The 16,995-nt window shown below is 45.0% G+C and overlaps 1 protein-coding gene across 3 annotated transcripts in view; it reads left to right on the top strand.

Annotated features, from left to right (window-relative positions):
• Positions 1 to 10,552, top strand: part of Nrp1 (neuropilin 1) — a 137,411-nt gene extending 126,859 nt beyond the window's left edge. For 2 of the 3 annotated variants that reach the window (XM_041649912.1, XM_041649911.1), the window contains exons 15-18: positions 2,756 to 3,027; positions 3,443 to 3,539; positions 5,785 to 5,835; positions 7,780 to 10,552. In XM_041649912.1, the coding sequence (XP_041505846.1) occupies positions 2,756 to 3,027; positions 3,443 to 3,539; positions 5,785 to 5,835; positions 7,780 to 8,069 (710 nt within the window). In that variant the 3' untranslated portion in view covers positions 8,070 to 10,552. The remainder of the gene's footprint in view (positions 1 to 2,755; positions 3,028 to 3,442; positions 3,540 to 5,784; positions 5,836 to 7,779) is intronic. The other variant, XM_041649913.1, reaches the window with a different exon arrangement.
• The last annotated feature ends 6,443 nt before the right edge of the window (positions 10,553 to 16,995 follow it).

Below are 16,995 nucleotides of genomic sequence, written 5' to 3'. Positions count from 1 at the left end.
CTGGGTCTGATAAAGAGTCTCAGAGGGAAGCACCGCCACTTGGTGCACTGGAAACCCAGAAGAGGAGCACATTTCTGGGGTTCACAGCTCCTCTGTCTGCAAGTGACTGGCTCCTCCCGACTCTGGGGCTCCTTTGTTCTCCCAGCCGCTGAGACTGACTGGCAGCCGGCTCTGGCTCTGCCTTAACTAGAAAGAGCCTCCCGCTGCGGGCTTGCCTGGTGTAGGAAAGGCCATAGGAACTTGTTAACGAGGAACAATCTAGATGAGAACACCCCTGCTTGCTAACTCTCACATTCTCAGGCACTCACAGATACTCACTTTTTTTTTTCTTCTTTTCCTTGTTTGAGACAGGAACTCACTCATGCCAAAGCTAGCCTTAAGTTCTGTGTGACTGATGATGACCTTGAACTTCTAATCCTCCTGCCTCTACCTTGGAGTGCTAGGGTTATAGGCAAGAGCCACCACACCCAGATTTATATGGTGCTGGGGAATGAACCCAGGGCTTCATGAGTGCTGGACAAACATTGTATGAACCGTGCTACCTCCCCCCCCCCTCCAGCCCTACAGTTTTTAATAATATTATTAGGAAGCTAGACACACTCATGTTCAATGGAATCCCAGTCCTCAGCAGGAGGACCAAGAGTTCAAGGCCAGGCCATAGTGAAACCCCTTCTCAAAAACAATAATCATGATATTTGGAACTTTGCAAATTGGATGTTGAGGTATTTCTAAATGATTGCTGCTTTGATAAAATGCCCAATTTTGAATATAAAGGAACCCCACTGGGCTTTGTGTTCCTGATTATAGGAATGGATCTGTGTAGCTCTTTATAAACGATTCTAGCTTCTTTCCCTTGTACACAGGATGCTAAGGAAGAGGGTCTGGTGGCTGGTTTTGGGTAGAAAGGCAAAGGCAGGCAGTAAGGGTAAAAGAGAACCCAGTGAGGCCTGGAGGGGTGGGTCAGTTGGCAAAGTGGTTGTCATGAAAACATAAGGACCTGAGTTCAGATCTCTAGTACCCAGGCATGGCCTTGTGCACCTAACTCCACTGTTAGAAGTAGAGACTAGAGGGTCTTTGGGGCTGATGGTCAGCCTGTCTAACCTAGTCAGGGATGCAAGGTTCACTGAGAGACCATCTTAAAACAAGGTGAAGTGGTTTGGGGGGATGCCCAGCATCCATTTCTGGCCTCCACACACACGTACACACACAAGTACCCATGCCCACACAGAGACTCACCATAATCACAACTCAGGAGGTCAGAGGACTTTCTCTGAGAGATGATACCCATGGGTAGTTGGGACCAAGGCTTCATGTGCAGTAGTTGGACTGGTGGCAGAAGCGTGGGTCCCATCATCTTTGTTTCCTCCCCTTTGGCATTGCCCACTGTGGTCTTTTCCCAAAGGATCCTGAGGCAGGCACAGACCATGTGTGCTTTTCCCTGAGCTTCTCACTGCTGCTCACAGAGGCAATGCCATTGTCACAAAGAGACACCCAGGTCTCGACAGCTCAGCAGGTGATTGAAACCCAGGAGTACCAGCGTCAGTAGGCACTCAGAGGCCACGCCCCACAAAGGCAGCGAGCAATGCCCTTAGTGTGTCACCCATGTCTGGAGCAGTGACCTACATCCACTATTCCTTGTGGATCCACTCACTGGCTTAATAAGAGCATCCATGCAACTCAGGCTGATTGCCCAGTAAGAGAAGGGAACTGCCTACTGGGACACTTACACCGAAACCAGGCCTGAGGACATGCCCACACATGCACAGTGAAAAGGTACCTCGCAGGTCTACAAGCCTGTGAGCCAGCGAAGGGAACACCCCACTGCCCTCTGAGGCCTGAGCATCACCTTACAGCCCCAGTTACATCAGGTGAGGTGAGGGAGTTTGTGATTCCTATTCATAGAGCAGAAAGGTCGTCCAAGAGTTGTGTGTTCAGACCAGGTGGAAGCAAGAGCAAGCACTCCCACTGGGGGTGATTAAAGCAAAGCCAGCAGCCAGTGCTCATGGCGCCACAAGCATTGCCATTGCCGAATGGCATGTTCAAAATGAGTGTCAGAAATGCACGCTTGCTTCTCCTCGGGCCAGAAGCACAGCAGACAGGAGCAGGGTCTCAGGTGACAATCAAGCTCGTGAGTGCACCTGAGAAACCCATAGCCCATTAACGAAAGCGAAAGTGAAAACAAGAATATTTTTAAAGATGTTCAGGGATTGGTGCAATGGCTCATATAAACAGAGGGGATGAATTCAATCCCCAGAATCCATGTTTAAAAAAAAAAAAAAGGTGTGGGCATGCATGAAGCAGGCCACCCAAACTCTCCTATTTGTAGGGATGTACGCTGTTGACAGCCTGTCTGGTTAGCACCTGAAGACAAAAACCCAAGGTAGTCCCCTGGCTTCTCCATGTCTGAGGTGGGTGTGCTGAAACATTCCCAAGTCACTTCCTCCAAAGTCTGGAGACAGACTGTGCTTAGAGTCTATCTTTTGATAGTAAGAAGACAGATGTAAGCTATAGCCTGGTTCCCTGTGATACCGAGGTCCAGGTAAGAAGTACCCAAACAAGTCTACTCAATGCCTCTTAGAGCAAGGCCACCAGTGCCCTGGGGGTTCCCAAGAACTGCATTTATGCCTTCCCCTGGTTGCCTCATTCCTTGGTGCCCGGCCCAGGAAAATGTCTTGGTAGGTAGGACTTGACAGGAAAGAGAGAAAAGAGCTGTAGGCCTGTCTGGTCTCCCTGACACAGAGTTTTGTCTCAACAGGAGATGGCAACTTCATCTATTCCCAAGCTGACGAAAATCAGAAGGGCAAAGTAGCCCGGCTGGTGAGCCCCGTGGTGTATTCGCAGAGCTCTGCTCACTGTATGACCTTCTGGTATCACATGTCTGGCTCTCACGTGGGTACACTGAGGGTCAAGCTGCGTTACCAGAAGCCAGAGGAGTACGATCAGCAGGTCTGGATGGTGGTCGGGCACCAAGGAGACCACTGGAAGGAAGGGCGTGTCTTGCTGCACAAGTCTCTCAAACTGTATCAGGTATGGACTGGGGCTTTAGGTCACTGGGATGTGGGGAACACTTCCCCACCCTGCGCTGTTGCCTCTGTGATGTTTGTCTTGGTGACACATCTCACTGTCTCTTAGATGACAGCAGGGAAAAGGGAAACAAATCTTCATTATGATTCATTTCTGAGATGTCACAGATACCATCCCTGTCATTTAAATCTTTCCTTCCTTTATGAAAAAATGAATGAGAGAAGGGGTTTGAATTATCTCTGCCACTGATAGGGAGGAAAAAAACGGTTCTGTGTCTATACTCAATCTTACGAGTTTAACTTACACGAAGTCTCATGAGCTCATGCCGAACCATCAACTGGGAGAGGGAGTTTGTAAATGTTGACATTGAAGACAGAGCTTTAAAATATTGTGAAAACCACCTCACTTTTTTTTTCAGGTGATTTTTGAAGGTGAGATCGGGAAAGGAAACCTTGGTGGGATCGCTGTGGATGACATCAGTATCAACAACCACATTTCTCAGGAGGACTGTACAAGTAAGGATGGGTTGTGGGGCAGGGATGGACGAAGCCTTTGCCCTGGCAGGATTCTTAGCGGGTGACAGAGTTTGTCTTGTCATTTTGAGCAGAAATCAAATGCAGGCAGGGCATAAAGCTGGTCAGTTTATCTTCACTCACTTCCTCCTGTAGCCTAGTCACTTAGAATGCCTGATTGACATCTCGAGGATCCACAGACTGTAACTCAGAAGTCATGCCTGGCATATGGAAATGCTTTGACGGAGAATAGAACACACAGACATCTGGACCATTCCCATATCTGAGTGTGGAAACAAAGCAGTGGGCCTTCGAACATGTTGATAACAGAGAATTTAATTAAGATTGCTTTGTCAGTGTGTCACAGACACTACCATTCGCGGCTGGATTACAGATTAGCAGATGCTTCCGGCTCTGCCACTGGCTGGTGTGACTTGGCAGGTATCGGTGATGCAGAGATCTACCTAACAGGGTTGATCCACAGACGAAAGTCGGACGGAGAAAGCCAATTCATATTCCCCAGTTCTTGATCCGTAATTACAAATGGCATCACTAATGACGATGTAATGGCACAGTGATTAGTCTTAAGCTCCATTTGCTACACTGAAACTTTTGTTATATATCATTACATAATAGGCTGTTAATTATAACAGAATGAAATAAGCCTGCTGGGCAAATTGAAAACAAAGGAAGTCTATTGGCTGCAATGGGTTTCTGGTCATGTCAAAAACTTACAAGTCTTTTATTCTATAAAACATTGACTATATGTAATCCTTAAAGGGGCAATAATTTGATACCCTTAATTGAAGAAACTGATACAAAGGAAAGCAGTGGATAGGGCTTCATTCTACAGAAGGAAGCCTCTTCGATGCCACCCTAACCAACGGGATCACAAAGTGATACAGTTTAATAATAGTTCAACTGGCATTGTCTTTTCAAATTATTCTTTTCTGTGGCTATCTGGCAATTCAAATGTGCATTTTGCATAGTTCCATTACAGTGTGTGTAATATTGTACTCCCCTCCCAAGTCGAGATGGAGAAGGAGATGTCCCAGGGATAGAAGAACAAATGCCATGAATGAAAACAAAGGAATAAACTCAGTTCAGGCCAATAGTTCTAACTGGCATTGTACTATATACAAAGCAATGTGCCAAGTGGTACAGTGAGTTAGATGGACGCTGGTCTTGCAAGTTTCTTCTTTTAATGGCTTTTGCCTACTTAGATAGACCAATAAAGAGGGTTCCAAAAGGGCTGGTTGAGACAGCAAGTGGAACCCCTGAGCTGGGATCCCTAGTAGCCAGGCACAGATGTGTACTAACACATCTGCAATCTCAGCATTGGATAGGCAGAGACCGGTAGATTCCTGGAGCACATAGGCCAGCCAGTCTACCTGAATCAGTGAACTCCAGGTTCAGTGAAAGAGCATGTCTCAAAAAATTAGTCGAAAGAAATTGAGAAATGACACTTGATGCCAACTTCTGGTCTTCACATGAATATGTGTATAATTATGCAATTACTTACAAATATATATTATTGAGCAATCTTGTTATGGAGGCTGTGAGTATTAGCTACATATGAGCCATTCATTTGCACAAATTTACTAAATTGCCTATGATATCTTAGATAAGATTTTAAACTTAGGAACACAGGAGGGAACTCAGGACTGTACCAAATCCCAAGGCTCCATTTTTTTCATAGATTTTTATTTTATTTCTTTTTGGTTTTTTGAGACAGGGTTTCCCTGTGTAACAGTCCTAGCTGTCCTGGAACTAGATCTTGTAGACCAGGCTGGCCTTGAACTCACAGAGATCCACCTGCCTCTGCCTCCCAAGTGCTGGGATTAAAAGCATGCATCACCATCGCCTGGCTATTTTATCTATTTCCGATAAAGTACAGGAAGACGTTTCCTGTCTCAGAGAGTCATTGTGCTATTTCAAAAGACATTTTAGTACACACCAATAGCAGGAGGCAGCTACCAGCACACCGCAGCCTCGTAGTGAGGGGTCTGTTCCCATCTGCGTTTCTCGTTTTCATCTATCTCCCACAGTTCGCATGCCAAACCTGTCCCTCTGCCCTTCGCTGGGTCTTACCAGCATTTCTGAGTCATAGAAAGGGACACTGTGCTATCTGAATCCTACAGAAGCCCAGCACAGGGGTTGGAGGGTTTCTGTGCAGCTTGTGTGTATCATACCTGTTTTATCTCATTGGCCATTTAAACCTCTCTTTCCATTTTCTTTGCCTTGTCAGAACCAACAGACCTAGATAAAAAGAATACAGAAATGAAAATTGGTGAAGCAGGTAAATTGATCTTACTGACCAGCCTGTTTTAATTCCCTGTGTTTTTTGTTGTTTGTAAATAAACATCTCTGAAATCCTCACACACCAGTGTTTCCAGGCAGTGTAGACAAAATGAGTCCCTGTGTCTGAGTGAGTGGGTGAGGATGGGATCGTTGTCACAGAGTGCTCTATGTCCTTAGCTGCCTTGGGGACTTGGGGGTGACACTGTGAGGCTGCACTCCCAGGAGGAAGTCTACCCAGTCCCTCCCTGCCGGAGCTTTTTCACTGAGACACAACCACAAAAAAGAAAGTTGTACAAACTATTCATGTAGTCATTTGAAGCCAACAAATCCTTGTGTTTCTTGGCTCCCAGGTAGGATCTTGAGGAAAGCTGAGAGCCCAGCTTCTCTGAGCATCTTGTCCTGTTTCATTCCCCTGGCACTACAGTCTGGGGGTGACATTGATGATGGACTTTACTAAGGGACTGCTTTACCCGCCAAGCAGTAGAGACCCGTGATTTTAGACCCTCCAAGCGGTCCCACGGGGCAAGCTTCCTCCCGTTTGACAGACAACAGGACTGATACATGAGAAACATAGCCAATTAGGGGTAGCCTTGAGTGTTAGGTTAGCAGTAAAATGTGCGGTTTGAGTTAGCACCTCCTCTGTGCTCAGACGTAAGACACAGTATCAGAGCGAGGTCCCAGCAGTCTCCAAACTGCCTGACCAGCACTGCTCACTGCTAGCAGGGACAGCAAAGCACCATTGCCATCTATTGTCATTGGAAATGTCGTCCGGCTATTTGTACAGACAGCACGGACTGACAGAAACAGTGAACACGGCTCTGTGCTGCTGGAGATATTAACACATTACCAGGTCCACACAGCTGTAAAGTTTATTAGAAGTTGTTTCAAAACAATCTTCCATCGAGGGAGAGAGTATTAATATGCCCTAAGGCTTGTTTTCCCGTGTTTAGGGACTCGCATCTCATATTTTTAGTTTTCACTGATTGGAGTCTCAGTTGATCAGGGCACCATTAAGTAAACACCGCACAAGCTGCCCATTAGCATTTCAGTCCTGCTCCTAGCTCCAGGTAATTAGGCTCAAAGCTCCCATGCTAATAACTTCTCATGTTCCACTCTAAAGCAAACACATCCCTGGTGACTCCTTTGCAGAGCGGCGTGACTGTCTCCAGCAACGCCATCAGGGTGGCGAAGTCGCGGCTTATTAAATGGCCCCTATTTGGCACAGCACAGACACTGTTTCTTAGTCGGGGCCACAGCCCTTTCTGCATGATAGCAGTAGGGATTTGTTTATTCAAGAAAAAACGTGTCTCTCTCAGTATTGCTAGATAGTCTGGGGCTTAAGGGTGTTCCTGGCTTTCTGTGTGAAAACCCACGGGGACACTAAGAACAACATCCTATAGGGCATGGTACTGGGCCTGCCTGCAAGGTCAGGCAGAAGACAGAAGAAGGTTTAGATCCACCTGCCAAATGCAGTAGAGAACCGTGTGGCCAATATTTGACAAAACTTCATGCCTGCACATCTGAGGCTAGGGTTGTAGCTCAGCTGCCAGAATGCTTACCCACAATGCACAAAGCTTTGGGTTTAATCTATAGCTTTATATGTATTAGATGCAGCAGTGCATACCAACAATCCCAACATCAAGGGAAAGGAGGCAGGAGGATTGGCAATGCAAGGTCATCCAGGTCCAATCTGGGCTTTTGAAACCCTGACTTATCATAATTAACTTTCTGGAATGAGAAGTATAAACATATCTGTCACTCTACAGTGATTTAAACTAGGTTGTGACCTCAGTGTCTAACCTCCAAATTCCAGCACCCTCTCCTCCCTCCTCATGCATTGCCACATGCAACAGCTCCTAGATCCTTCCTTTCTTTCCTGGTTTTCTGTCTACTCACATGTGGCCACTCAGTGTTCACAAGTTAATCTTGTCTCCTTCCTTAGGGAGCACCCCAGGATATGAAGGGGAAGGGGAAGGTGACAAGAACATCTCCAGGAAGCCAGGCAACGTGCTAAAGACCCTGGACCCCATCCTCATCACCATCATAGCCATGAGTGCCCTGGGGGTACTCCTGGGTGCAGTCTGTGGAGTTGTTCTGTATTGCGCCTGTTGGCACAACGGCATGTCAGAAAGAAACCTGTCCGCCCTGGAGAACTATAACTTTGAACTTGTGGATGGTGTGAAGTTGAAAAAGGACAAACTGAACCCACAGAGTAATTACTCAGAGGCATGAAGGCTCGGAGCTGGAGGGAGCGTGGGAGGACTGAGGTGGGAGGACGGCGGAGGTGCGGGGACTCTGCGGCTCTGCTTTCACTGGGAAGGGCGTCCACGACGCCAAGCCAGGCTTTTCTCAGGAGCTTCAATGAGCGTCACCTACAGACGCAAGCAGGTGACTGGTAACAACCGGAATCACATACAGCCGGCTTTCTTCTCTTGGTTTCACTGGGATAATCAGAAGCCAGTTGAGACCAAGTGTGACTGATTTCATGGTTCATCCTCTTTCCCCGCTTTTTCCTCTCTTCTTACCCTGTGATGGATTCTTCTCGGAAACTGCAAAATCCAAGATGCTGGCACCAGGCATTGTTCAGTGGGCCCTTTGGATGGACATGCGACCTGTACCCCAGTGCCCAGAGCATATTAGCATAACTACGTTTCAGGGGACGCCGACATCCACCTTTGCGTCGCTACCCGTAGCGAGCGCAGGGGCGAGAAAAGAATTAGACTATTTTGTCCGCAAAGTACTGTGGCCTCAGTACCCATATAGCGTGTCAGCTCTGTTTACCAAGCAATACCGACAGATTTTCTTGATGTTTTACAGTGTTGTACCGAATCTCGTGTTTGTGACCTCCATTCAGAATACCATAACATGCAGCCACCAAACTGCTGGCATCCGGGTGTCCCGCTGATGACCACCACAAAAGTCTTCGGCACTGGCTAGTCTTCGTCCTCTCAAGTGCCTTTTTGTTTGTACTGGTTCCTTGTGTCCCGTGGATGACCCACTCTGTTTCTGGTGAAAACCCTTCTTTTTCAATCAGACCTGGTGGCCCACTGACTAAGAAGAAAGTATATTTTAGTGTGCTACGCCGACCCGGGGAAGGCAAGGGCTCCGAAGACCTGGCAACGTGGCTTAATCGTTCTGCTTTTTTCTGAAGTTCAATGTCGTGTCTCTTGACCCTTTGTATAAAGCTGCAATGTTCTCTCTCGTTGTTCTTTCCTACGGAATGTATTTTCAGATGTAAACTCTTGGCTCTTTCTCTCTCCCTCCCTCCTTTTTTCTCTCTTAGAATCGAAGCATTTGCCACTGACCAGAATGAACCTTGCAGCTTTAACCAGCTGGCAATGGCGAACCATTTTACTAGACTTTATGTTTTAAGATAATTAAGTAAGGGGAATTCCTAACTTTGTCCTCCAAAGTCTAACTTTGGATCTCTTGTTAACTGGTTTAAGTGACAGTATCTTTTTTCCTTAAGCCATGTGCCCATCCATTCTGATTAGACTGATGTTTGATATGAATGTTTTTGTCTAGCGGAAGTTGTAAGTTGAAAGAGAAAGGAATACCAGCAGGCTTTCAGATGAGATCCACAGGGAACAGTGAATATAACCCCCAAGTCTAAAGGACATGAAACATTTTACATCCAGATATATGAAATGACCCCTGAGAACCTTCCTGTTTTGTTATTGAGTTAGAGGAGGGGAATGGAAAGAACCGTTCATTTAAGAAATAAACAATAAACCTGATGCCTGAGGCAAGGCTATTTAAGACCAGGCAGAAGGGGTACATAAAATCAAAACCAATGTTTAGAGTAAGCCATTCAGCAGAAACCCTGAAAAAAATAAATTTTAATGAATGCTTCTAGAAACTTCCAATGGCTCATAAAGCAAAGGCTGGCAAGGCATAACCCTCAACAGCACAAAGAGGTAGCTATCTTAACCCAAAGCAGCTTCTGGCTGGTGTCTTGCTGAGCTGAATGTAAGAACTCGGAATTCTTCCTTCCCTGTGTGGCTGTAGGTCTCAGTTGTGTTTCTTGGAGATCACGTTTGCTTCCTGGACGAATGGTCTGTTCACTTTGGTTTAGTGAGATTGAGAATGTCTTTTTTCCAGGAAAGTATTGATCACTATGTTTCTATCCCCAGGGGCATCTATTCACTTGTTACAATCATCCTGGGAGGAAAAAGCATTAAGTGAGACTTTGTTACTAAGGCAACAGACTTGACCCTCGTCCTCAGCCAAGGAAAAATGATACTGCAACTTTAAATTTTAAAGTACCTTGCACTGATAAATATATTTAAAAGTTATATGTTTATAAAGTTATTAATTTGTAAAGGCAGTGTTACAAAATGTTCAGTTTATATTGTTTTAGATTGTTTCGTAATTTTTAAAGGTGTAAAATAACATATTTTTTCTTTATTGAAATCTATAAGACTTTCTGTAGTAAGATGTCTCATTTTCTGGTATATTATTGCTTCATGTTTTGTACCCTCATAAAATTTTGTGCAAATTTTTTTTACAGAAATTTTTATTTTCTATGATGATATGTATGACACTTGTAAATTGTTCTTTCAAAATGAACAGCGAAGCCTTAACTTGAAATGACATTTGTATTCTCTGAGTAGCATAAAAAAAAAAAAAACCACTTAGAATGAACTGTAACTTAAGCTCCAAACTACACATTCCAAAGAAGCCGTTGAATTAAACATTTTCATAGAAATCCCAAACCTGATGGCTGTTATTCCACTAGCTCTGTTCTTGCTAAAGATGTTGGGGTCAGTCTACCTTCTGGTACCTGCCAAGGTTTAAGTTATAGCTTCAAAATAAGCTCAAAGTGGACAGAGAACAAGGAGACTCTTCCCAGAGTGGGAATCCGAAACCAGGTTTTCTGGGGGTGAGCGAGGCAGAACTGGCCTCCAAGTGGACATTTTTCCCCCGCCCAAATTATATTGGCTTGGATATCCATGTGGTAAAGTTGGCTTTGTGATACTGACAGATTACTATTGGCAAGTCTTCATTCTGTAGGAAGCAGGTAAATTTATATACTGATTATATACTACATTTAGGAAAAGGAGAAACTGAGCATAATGTTACAACTGTCTGTTTGGTAAGTCTTGGGGGAATGCCCATTCCTTTGGAGACCAAAACTATAGAAAAAAATAATGACCAATCACACACACACACACACACACACACACACACGACCAAAAAAATATGTTGAGCCAAAACATGTTAAATAAATCTTTTAAAAAGCTTGTCACGGGCTGGAGAGATGGCTCAGAGGTTAAGAGCATGGACTGCTCTTCCAAAGGTCCTGAGTTCAATTCCCAGCAACCACATGGTAGCTCACAACCATTTGTAATGGAGTCTGGCGCCCTCTTCTGGCCTACAGGCATATACACAGACAGAATATTGTATACATAATAAATAAATATTTAAAAAAAAAAGCTTGTCACACTTAAGGAAATGCTCAACATCCTTAGTCATCAGAGAAATGCAAATCAAAACAACTCTGAGATTCCATCTTATACCTGTAAGAATGACCAAAATCAAAAACACTGATGACAACTTATGCTGGAGAGGTTGTGGGGAAAAGGGAACACTTCTGCATTGCTGGTGGGAATGCAAGCTGGTACAGCCCCTTTGAACGTCAGTGTGGCGATTTCTCAGAAAATTAGGAAACAACCTTCCTCAAGACCCAGCAATACCACTTTTGGGTATATATCCAAAGGATGCTCAACCATGCCACAAGGACATGTGCTCACCTATGTTCATAGCATCATTGTTTGTCATATCCAGAACCTGGAAACAACCTAAATGCTCCTTGACTGAAGAATGGATAAGGAAAATGTTGTATATTTACACAATGTAGTTCTACACAGCAGGAAAAAAAAAACGACATCTTGAATTTTGAAGGTAAATGGGTGGAACTAGAAAACATCATTTTGAGTGAGGTAACCCAGACCCAGAAAGACAATTATCACATGTACTCACCCATAAGTGGTTTTTAAACATAAAGCAAAGAAAACCAGCCTACAAATCACAATCCCAGAGAACCTAGACAACAATGAGGACACTAAGAGAGACTTGCATAGATCTAATCTACATGGGGAGTAGAAAAAGACAAAATCTCCTGAGTTTTGGAGCATGGGAACCTTGGGAGAGGGCTGAAGAGGAGGGGAGAGGCAGGGAGGGGAGCAGAGAAAAATGTAGAGCTCAATAAAAATAAATTAAAACAAAACAAAAAGCTTGTCAAAACAGAACTGCTAGAACCCAGCCCCCACTCTGCAGGCAGGGGGTTACTTCTCTGTCCACCTCCAATGGCAGAAACGGACACGGGATCTCGCTGCCCTGCTGCTACCCCTGCTGCTACCCCTGCTGCTCTGGGCAGTGAGTCAACTTTCTCCACTTCCTGCTTTCCTGGATCTTGAAACCATCCCCCAGAACTTAACCAAGAATACAGAAAGTCCCCTGCTGTGTGTGTTTTCAGGTCTTTACCTAGAAAGGAGATAAAACTATACTCTTTTTACTAAGGTTAAATCCTACTGATGTTCAGGGGCAGTCACAGAAAACATGGGGCATGCCAGCAAGCTGTTTATCAGAATTAATCTAAATAAATTATATTTATTCTACGTTGTTCTGCTTTGTTTTTGAGCTGGGGGCTCATGTAGCCCAGGCTAGCCTCACACTTATTATGTAGCTTTGAACTTCCGACCCTCCTGCCTCTACCTCTGGGGTTATGAGAGGTGTATGCCAAATTGATACAGTGCTAAAGATGGCACACAGGACTGCATGCATGCTAGGCAAGCACTGTGCTGACTGGTTCTGCAGGCAGAGCTGAGCATAGCAATAGTGCTGAGAAAGCCATAAGTCCTAGATAAGAGCACAGGAACACCAACACTATAGGGCAGCCAGGGGCTGGAGCTGCCCCCAGAAAGGGGCCACCAACCCATAGGGCTCATGTTCAAACAATCAGACAGAAACAAAGGTAAGCTTCTGTGCCATCGAAATCACTGCCAGGTCTCAGGGCCCGGCTCAAAATCTCATCTGATACCGGAATGGCTGCCAAGTGAAAGGCTTCCTACAGAATCTTAGAAGAAAGATCAGAGCCCAGGCAGTCTAATAAAGGCTTCCTTCCCATCATTGAAGATGCTGCCCCCCTTACCTTTCTCATTCCCTCACACTTCAAGGGAGATGAGTAAGAAGAGAGTGGCAAGAAAGCCCCTGTATGTTAGGCAGGAAGCGTCAGCAAACAGAGAAAGTAAGAAAACAGGGTGGTCAAGAAAAAGGAGGCTAGGGTTGGAGACCTGGCTCTGTGGTTTAGAATACTTGCTGCTTGTGGGGGTTTGAATAAGAACGGCCCCCATGGGCTCCTATGTTTGGATGCTTAGTCATCAAGGAGGGGCACTATTTGAAAAGGAGCAGAGGAGTAGGAGGTGTGGCCTTGCTGGTGGAAGTATGTCATGGGGGCGAGTCCCCTGTCATGGCCTTTCCACACCAGGGCCAGTGTCTCTCTCAGCTTACAGGTCAGGATGTAACTCTCAGCCACTTCTCCAGCACCCTGTCTGCTTGTGCACGGCCACGCTCTCCCCTTGATGATAACTGAGAGTCCCAGTTAAATCCTTTCTTTTATAAGAGTTGCCTTGGTCATAGTGTCTCTTCACAGCGATAAACACTGGCAAAGAAACAGCTCTTCCAGAGGATCATAGTCGACTCAGCCACCACTAACTCCAACTCCAGTTCCCCAGGCCCAGTTCCCTTTCCTGAACTCCTCCAACACCGGGCATGTACATAGAGCACATGAGTACGTGTAGGCAAAACACTCATACATAAAAAATTAATTAATTAATCTTTTTTAAAAGAACACATAAATCAAGACACACATGATAAGCAAAAACTTAAAATTAGACAACAAAATAAGAGGAAGTGACAAAAATAGGCTTGAGATAAATTCAAGAGACAGACCAGCAGTATTGCAGGTTTAACAAATAACTTAGGAACAAGCTATTTTTGCTATTGTGCTGAAAATAGAACTGTTGATAAAAGGGGATGGTAAGAGATAATTATGATAACCACAGGTTAAAAAGAAAAGCAGGACTGGGGCCTGAGCTCTGTTGAAAGAGCTCTGGGGTGTGATTGCCCAGAACTGCATAAACTGAGCCACGTGAGCGATGCCTATGATCCTAGCACCTGGGAAGTGAGTGCAGGAAGATCAAGAATTCAAAGCTGTCTTCAGTTACATACCAAGTTCAAGGCCAGCATGAGATACACAAGGCCTTGTCTCAAAAACAAAAATTAGATTAGGTCTTTGATGAGGACCCTAGTTCTTTCATTCCTGTCTCCCTGGACTTAACTTTCACTGTAGCCTAACTACCGGATTCCTTTCTCCCAGCCCACCCCCACTCTCTGGGAACACCCAGGGTCCTTCTAGCTCTTTCTCACCCCCACCTTCTTACTAGCCTTCCCTTCTAGCCCATCGCCATTCCTTCCTCCATGGAGCCTCCGGATGAGCACAGCTGAACTTCAGAACTCTCCCCAGTGAATGCTGCTCCCATCCCAGAGGCAACTCTAGGAAACCAGACTCCACGCCAGCTTCCTTTAGAGTGCTTCATACTTCAATCCACAGAAACACTTTCTACGAGGGAGCCCTAGCGGCCACACTGAACTGGGACTCAAGTAGGCAGCTTTTACTGTCCTTCCTGTCCCCTGGTCTTTCCTGAATTACTCTTAGTCATACAGGAGGCTGCCTATAGACGCCCCTCCTCCCACCCACCCCCTTTCCTGAGGTGGACCCCAGCTCCCCCTAGCCCTTACTCACTGGCCCTCTCAGCCTTCCATTCTTTTGTGTCACACACTGACCTGCAAAAGCACTGTCCACCAGGGACTCCACAGCCGTCACACTTGCCTAGGACACAGAGTGGACAACAGCTACCAAGGAATGGCAACACTTACCCAACAAAGACAAGAGCAGATATCTATACCAAGAAACATCTCAAATATTATAACTCTTGATACCTAGATTCTATTACAAAAGCACAGACATGGACAGCCAAGATAATATGCCTCCCCCAGAAGCCAGCAACCCTCTTGCAATAGGCTGTGAGAAATGCAATTTAGGCGAAGCACCAGACAAGAATGTCAAAATAGCAATTACGAGTATGTTCATGGACTTTAAAGAAGATGTGAATAAATCCTTTAAGGAGGTCTGTGAAAACACAAACAGTTGAACAAAATAATGAAAACATTTCAAGATATGAACATAAAAATAGCATCACTAAAGAAGCCCCAAATAAAACTAAAACTAGAAATGAAAACATGGAAGATGGCAAACAAAAATCTCAGAGATAAACCTTACCAACAGATTATAAGATGAAAGAAGGAACTTCAGATCTTGAAGACAATGTAGAAAAAATAGATAGGTCCATCAAAATAATAACAATGATGATGATGAACCTAAAAAGATCCCGGCACAGAACTTCCAGGAAATCTGGGAAGCTATGAAAAGACCAAACCTATAAATAGTAAGTACAGAGAAAGGAGAAGAAACCCAGGCAAAGGCATGGAGAATATTTCAGCAGTATCATAGAAGAAACTTTCCCCCAATCTAAAGATGGAGGAACCGACCAGGTACAAGAGGCATACAGAATACCAAATAGACAGAACTAGAAAAGAAATTCTCTATGACACATAATAGCCCAAACACTAGTGTACAAACAAAAAAATGGATATTAAAGCCTGCAAGGGAAAAAGGTCAAGCCACCTATAAAGGCAGGCTCACCTAAATTTTCAGCGGAAAAATAAAAGGAAAAAGGGCCTGGAATGATGTTCTACAAACTCTGAGGGACCACAGAGGCCATTCCAGACTGACTACTACACCTAGCAAAATCATGACGCTCAATCTATAGAGGAAAAAAAGCATCTCAAAATAAAGCTAAATTTAAACAGTTTCTACCTATCAATCCAGCTCTACAGAAGGCACTGGAAGAAAAATTCTCTCTGAAAACTCCTCCCAAGAAGACACAAAAGATAAATCCAAGAATTGTAGATCCATGTGGGGGCAGGGCACACCCTAACAACAAAGTACAGGGATCAATGAACACTGCTCATTTATAATTCTCAATATTAATGATCTGAATCCCTGAATAGAAAATGATGGAGGAAGGTCATTGGTTAAATAAAAAGAAACTGCTTGGCCCTCATTGGTTAGAAGATAGGTGGGAGGAGTAAACAGAACAGAATGCTGGGAGGAAGAGGAAGTGAGCTCAGACTCCACAGCTCTCCTCTCAGGAGCAGACGCCTCAGAGAGATGCCATGCTCCCAGCTCCCAGGCACGCGATGAAGCTCCGGCCCAGGTAGACATAGGCTAGAATCTTCCCGGTAAGCGTACCTAGGGGCGCTACACAGATGATTAAAAATGGGCTAAATTGATATGTGAGAATTAGCCTAGAAGAGGCTAGATAGAAATGGGCCACACAGTGATTAAATGAATACAGTTTGTGTGTTGTTATTTCGGGCATAAGCTAGCCAGGCAGCCGGGGTGCTGGGGATGCAGCCCCGCCGCCCTTATTACTACAAGAAAAGACAAAAATCAACTGATTGGATTAGAAAGCAGGACCCATCCTTCTGCTGCATCCAAGAGAAACACCTTACCATCAAAGATAGGTATCACTGTAGAAATAAGAGCGGCGGGGCTGCATCCCTGGCACCCCGGCTGCCTGGCTAGCTTATGCCCCAAAATAACAACACACAAACTGTATTCATTTAAACACTGCTTGGCCCATTAGCTTTAGCCCTTACTGGCTAATTCTGACATTCTGATCAACCCATCTCTAATAAACTGTAGCACTGGTCTTACCGGGAAAGATTCTAGCCTACGTCCATCCGGGGTCGGAGCTGAATTGCCTCTGTCTGCCCAGGAGAGGAGAGGATGGCGTCTCTGCTGAGGCGTCTGCTCCTGAGAGGAGAGCTGTCAAGTCTGAGCTCACTTCCTCTTCCTCCCAGCATTCTGTTCTATTCACTCCACCCACCTATGTTCTAAGCTATGAGCCCAAGCAGTTTGTTTATTACTTAACCAATGAAATCAACAGATTGATATATGACACTCCCACATCATATCACCTCAGTGTAAAAGGGTGGAAAATGGTATTTCAAGAAAATAGAAGTCTCTCTC

This window comes from Microtus oregoni, unplaced genomic scaffold (assembly GCF_018167655.1).
Source record: "Microtus oregoni isolate MIOR12 unplaced genomic scaffold, Mior012 000004F_ref0000308, whole genome shotgun sequence".
In the NCBI taxonomy this organism is placed as follows: Eukaryota; Metazoa; Chordata; class Mammalia; order Rodentia; family Cricetidae; genus Microtus; species Microtus oregoni.
The sequence above is the reverse complement of the archived record's forward strand: the minus strand, read 5'-3'. Positions and strand labels throughout refer to the sequence as shown.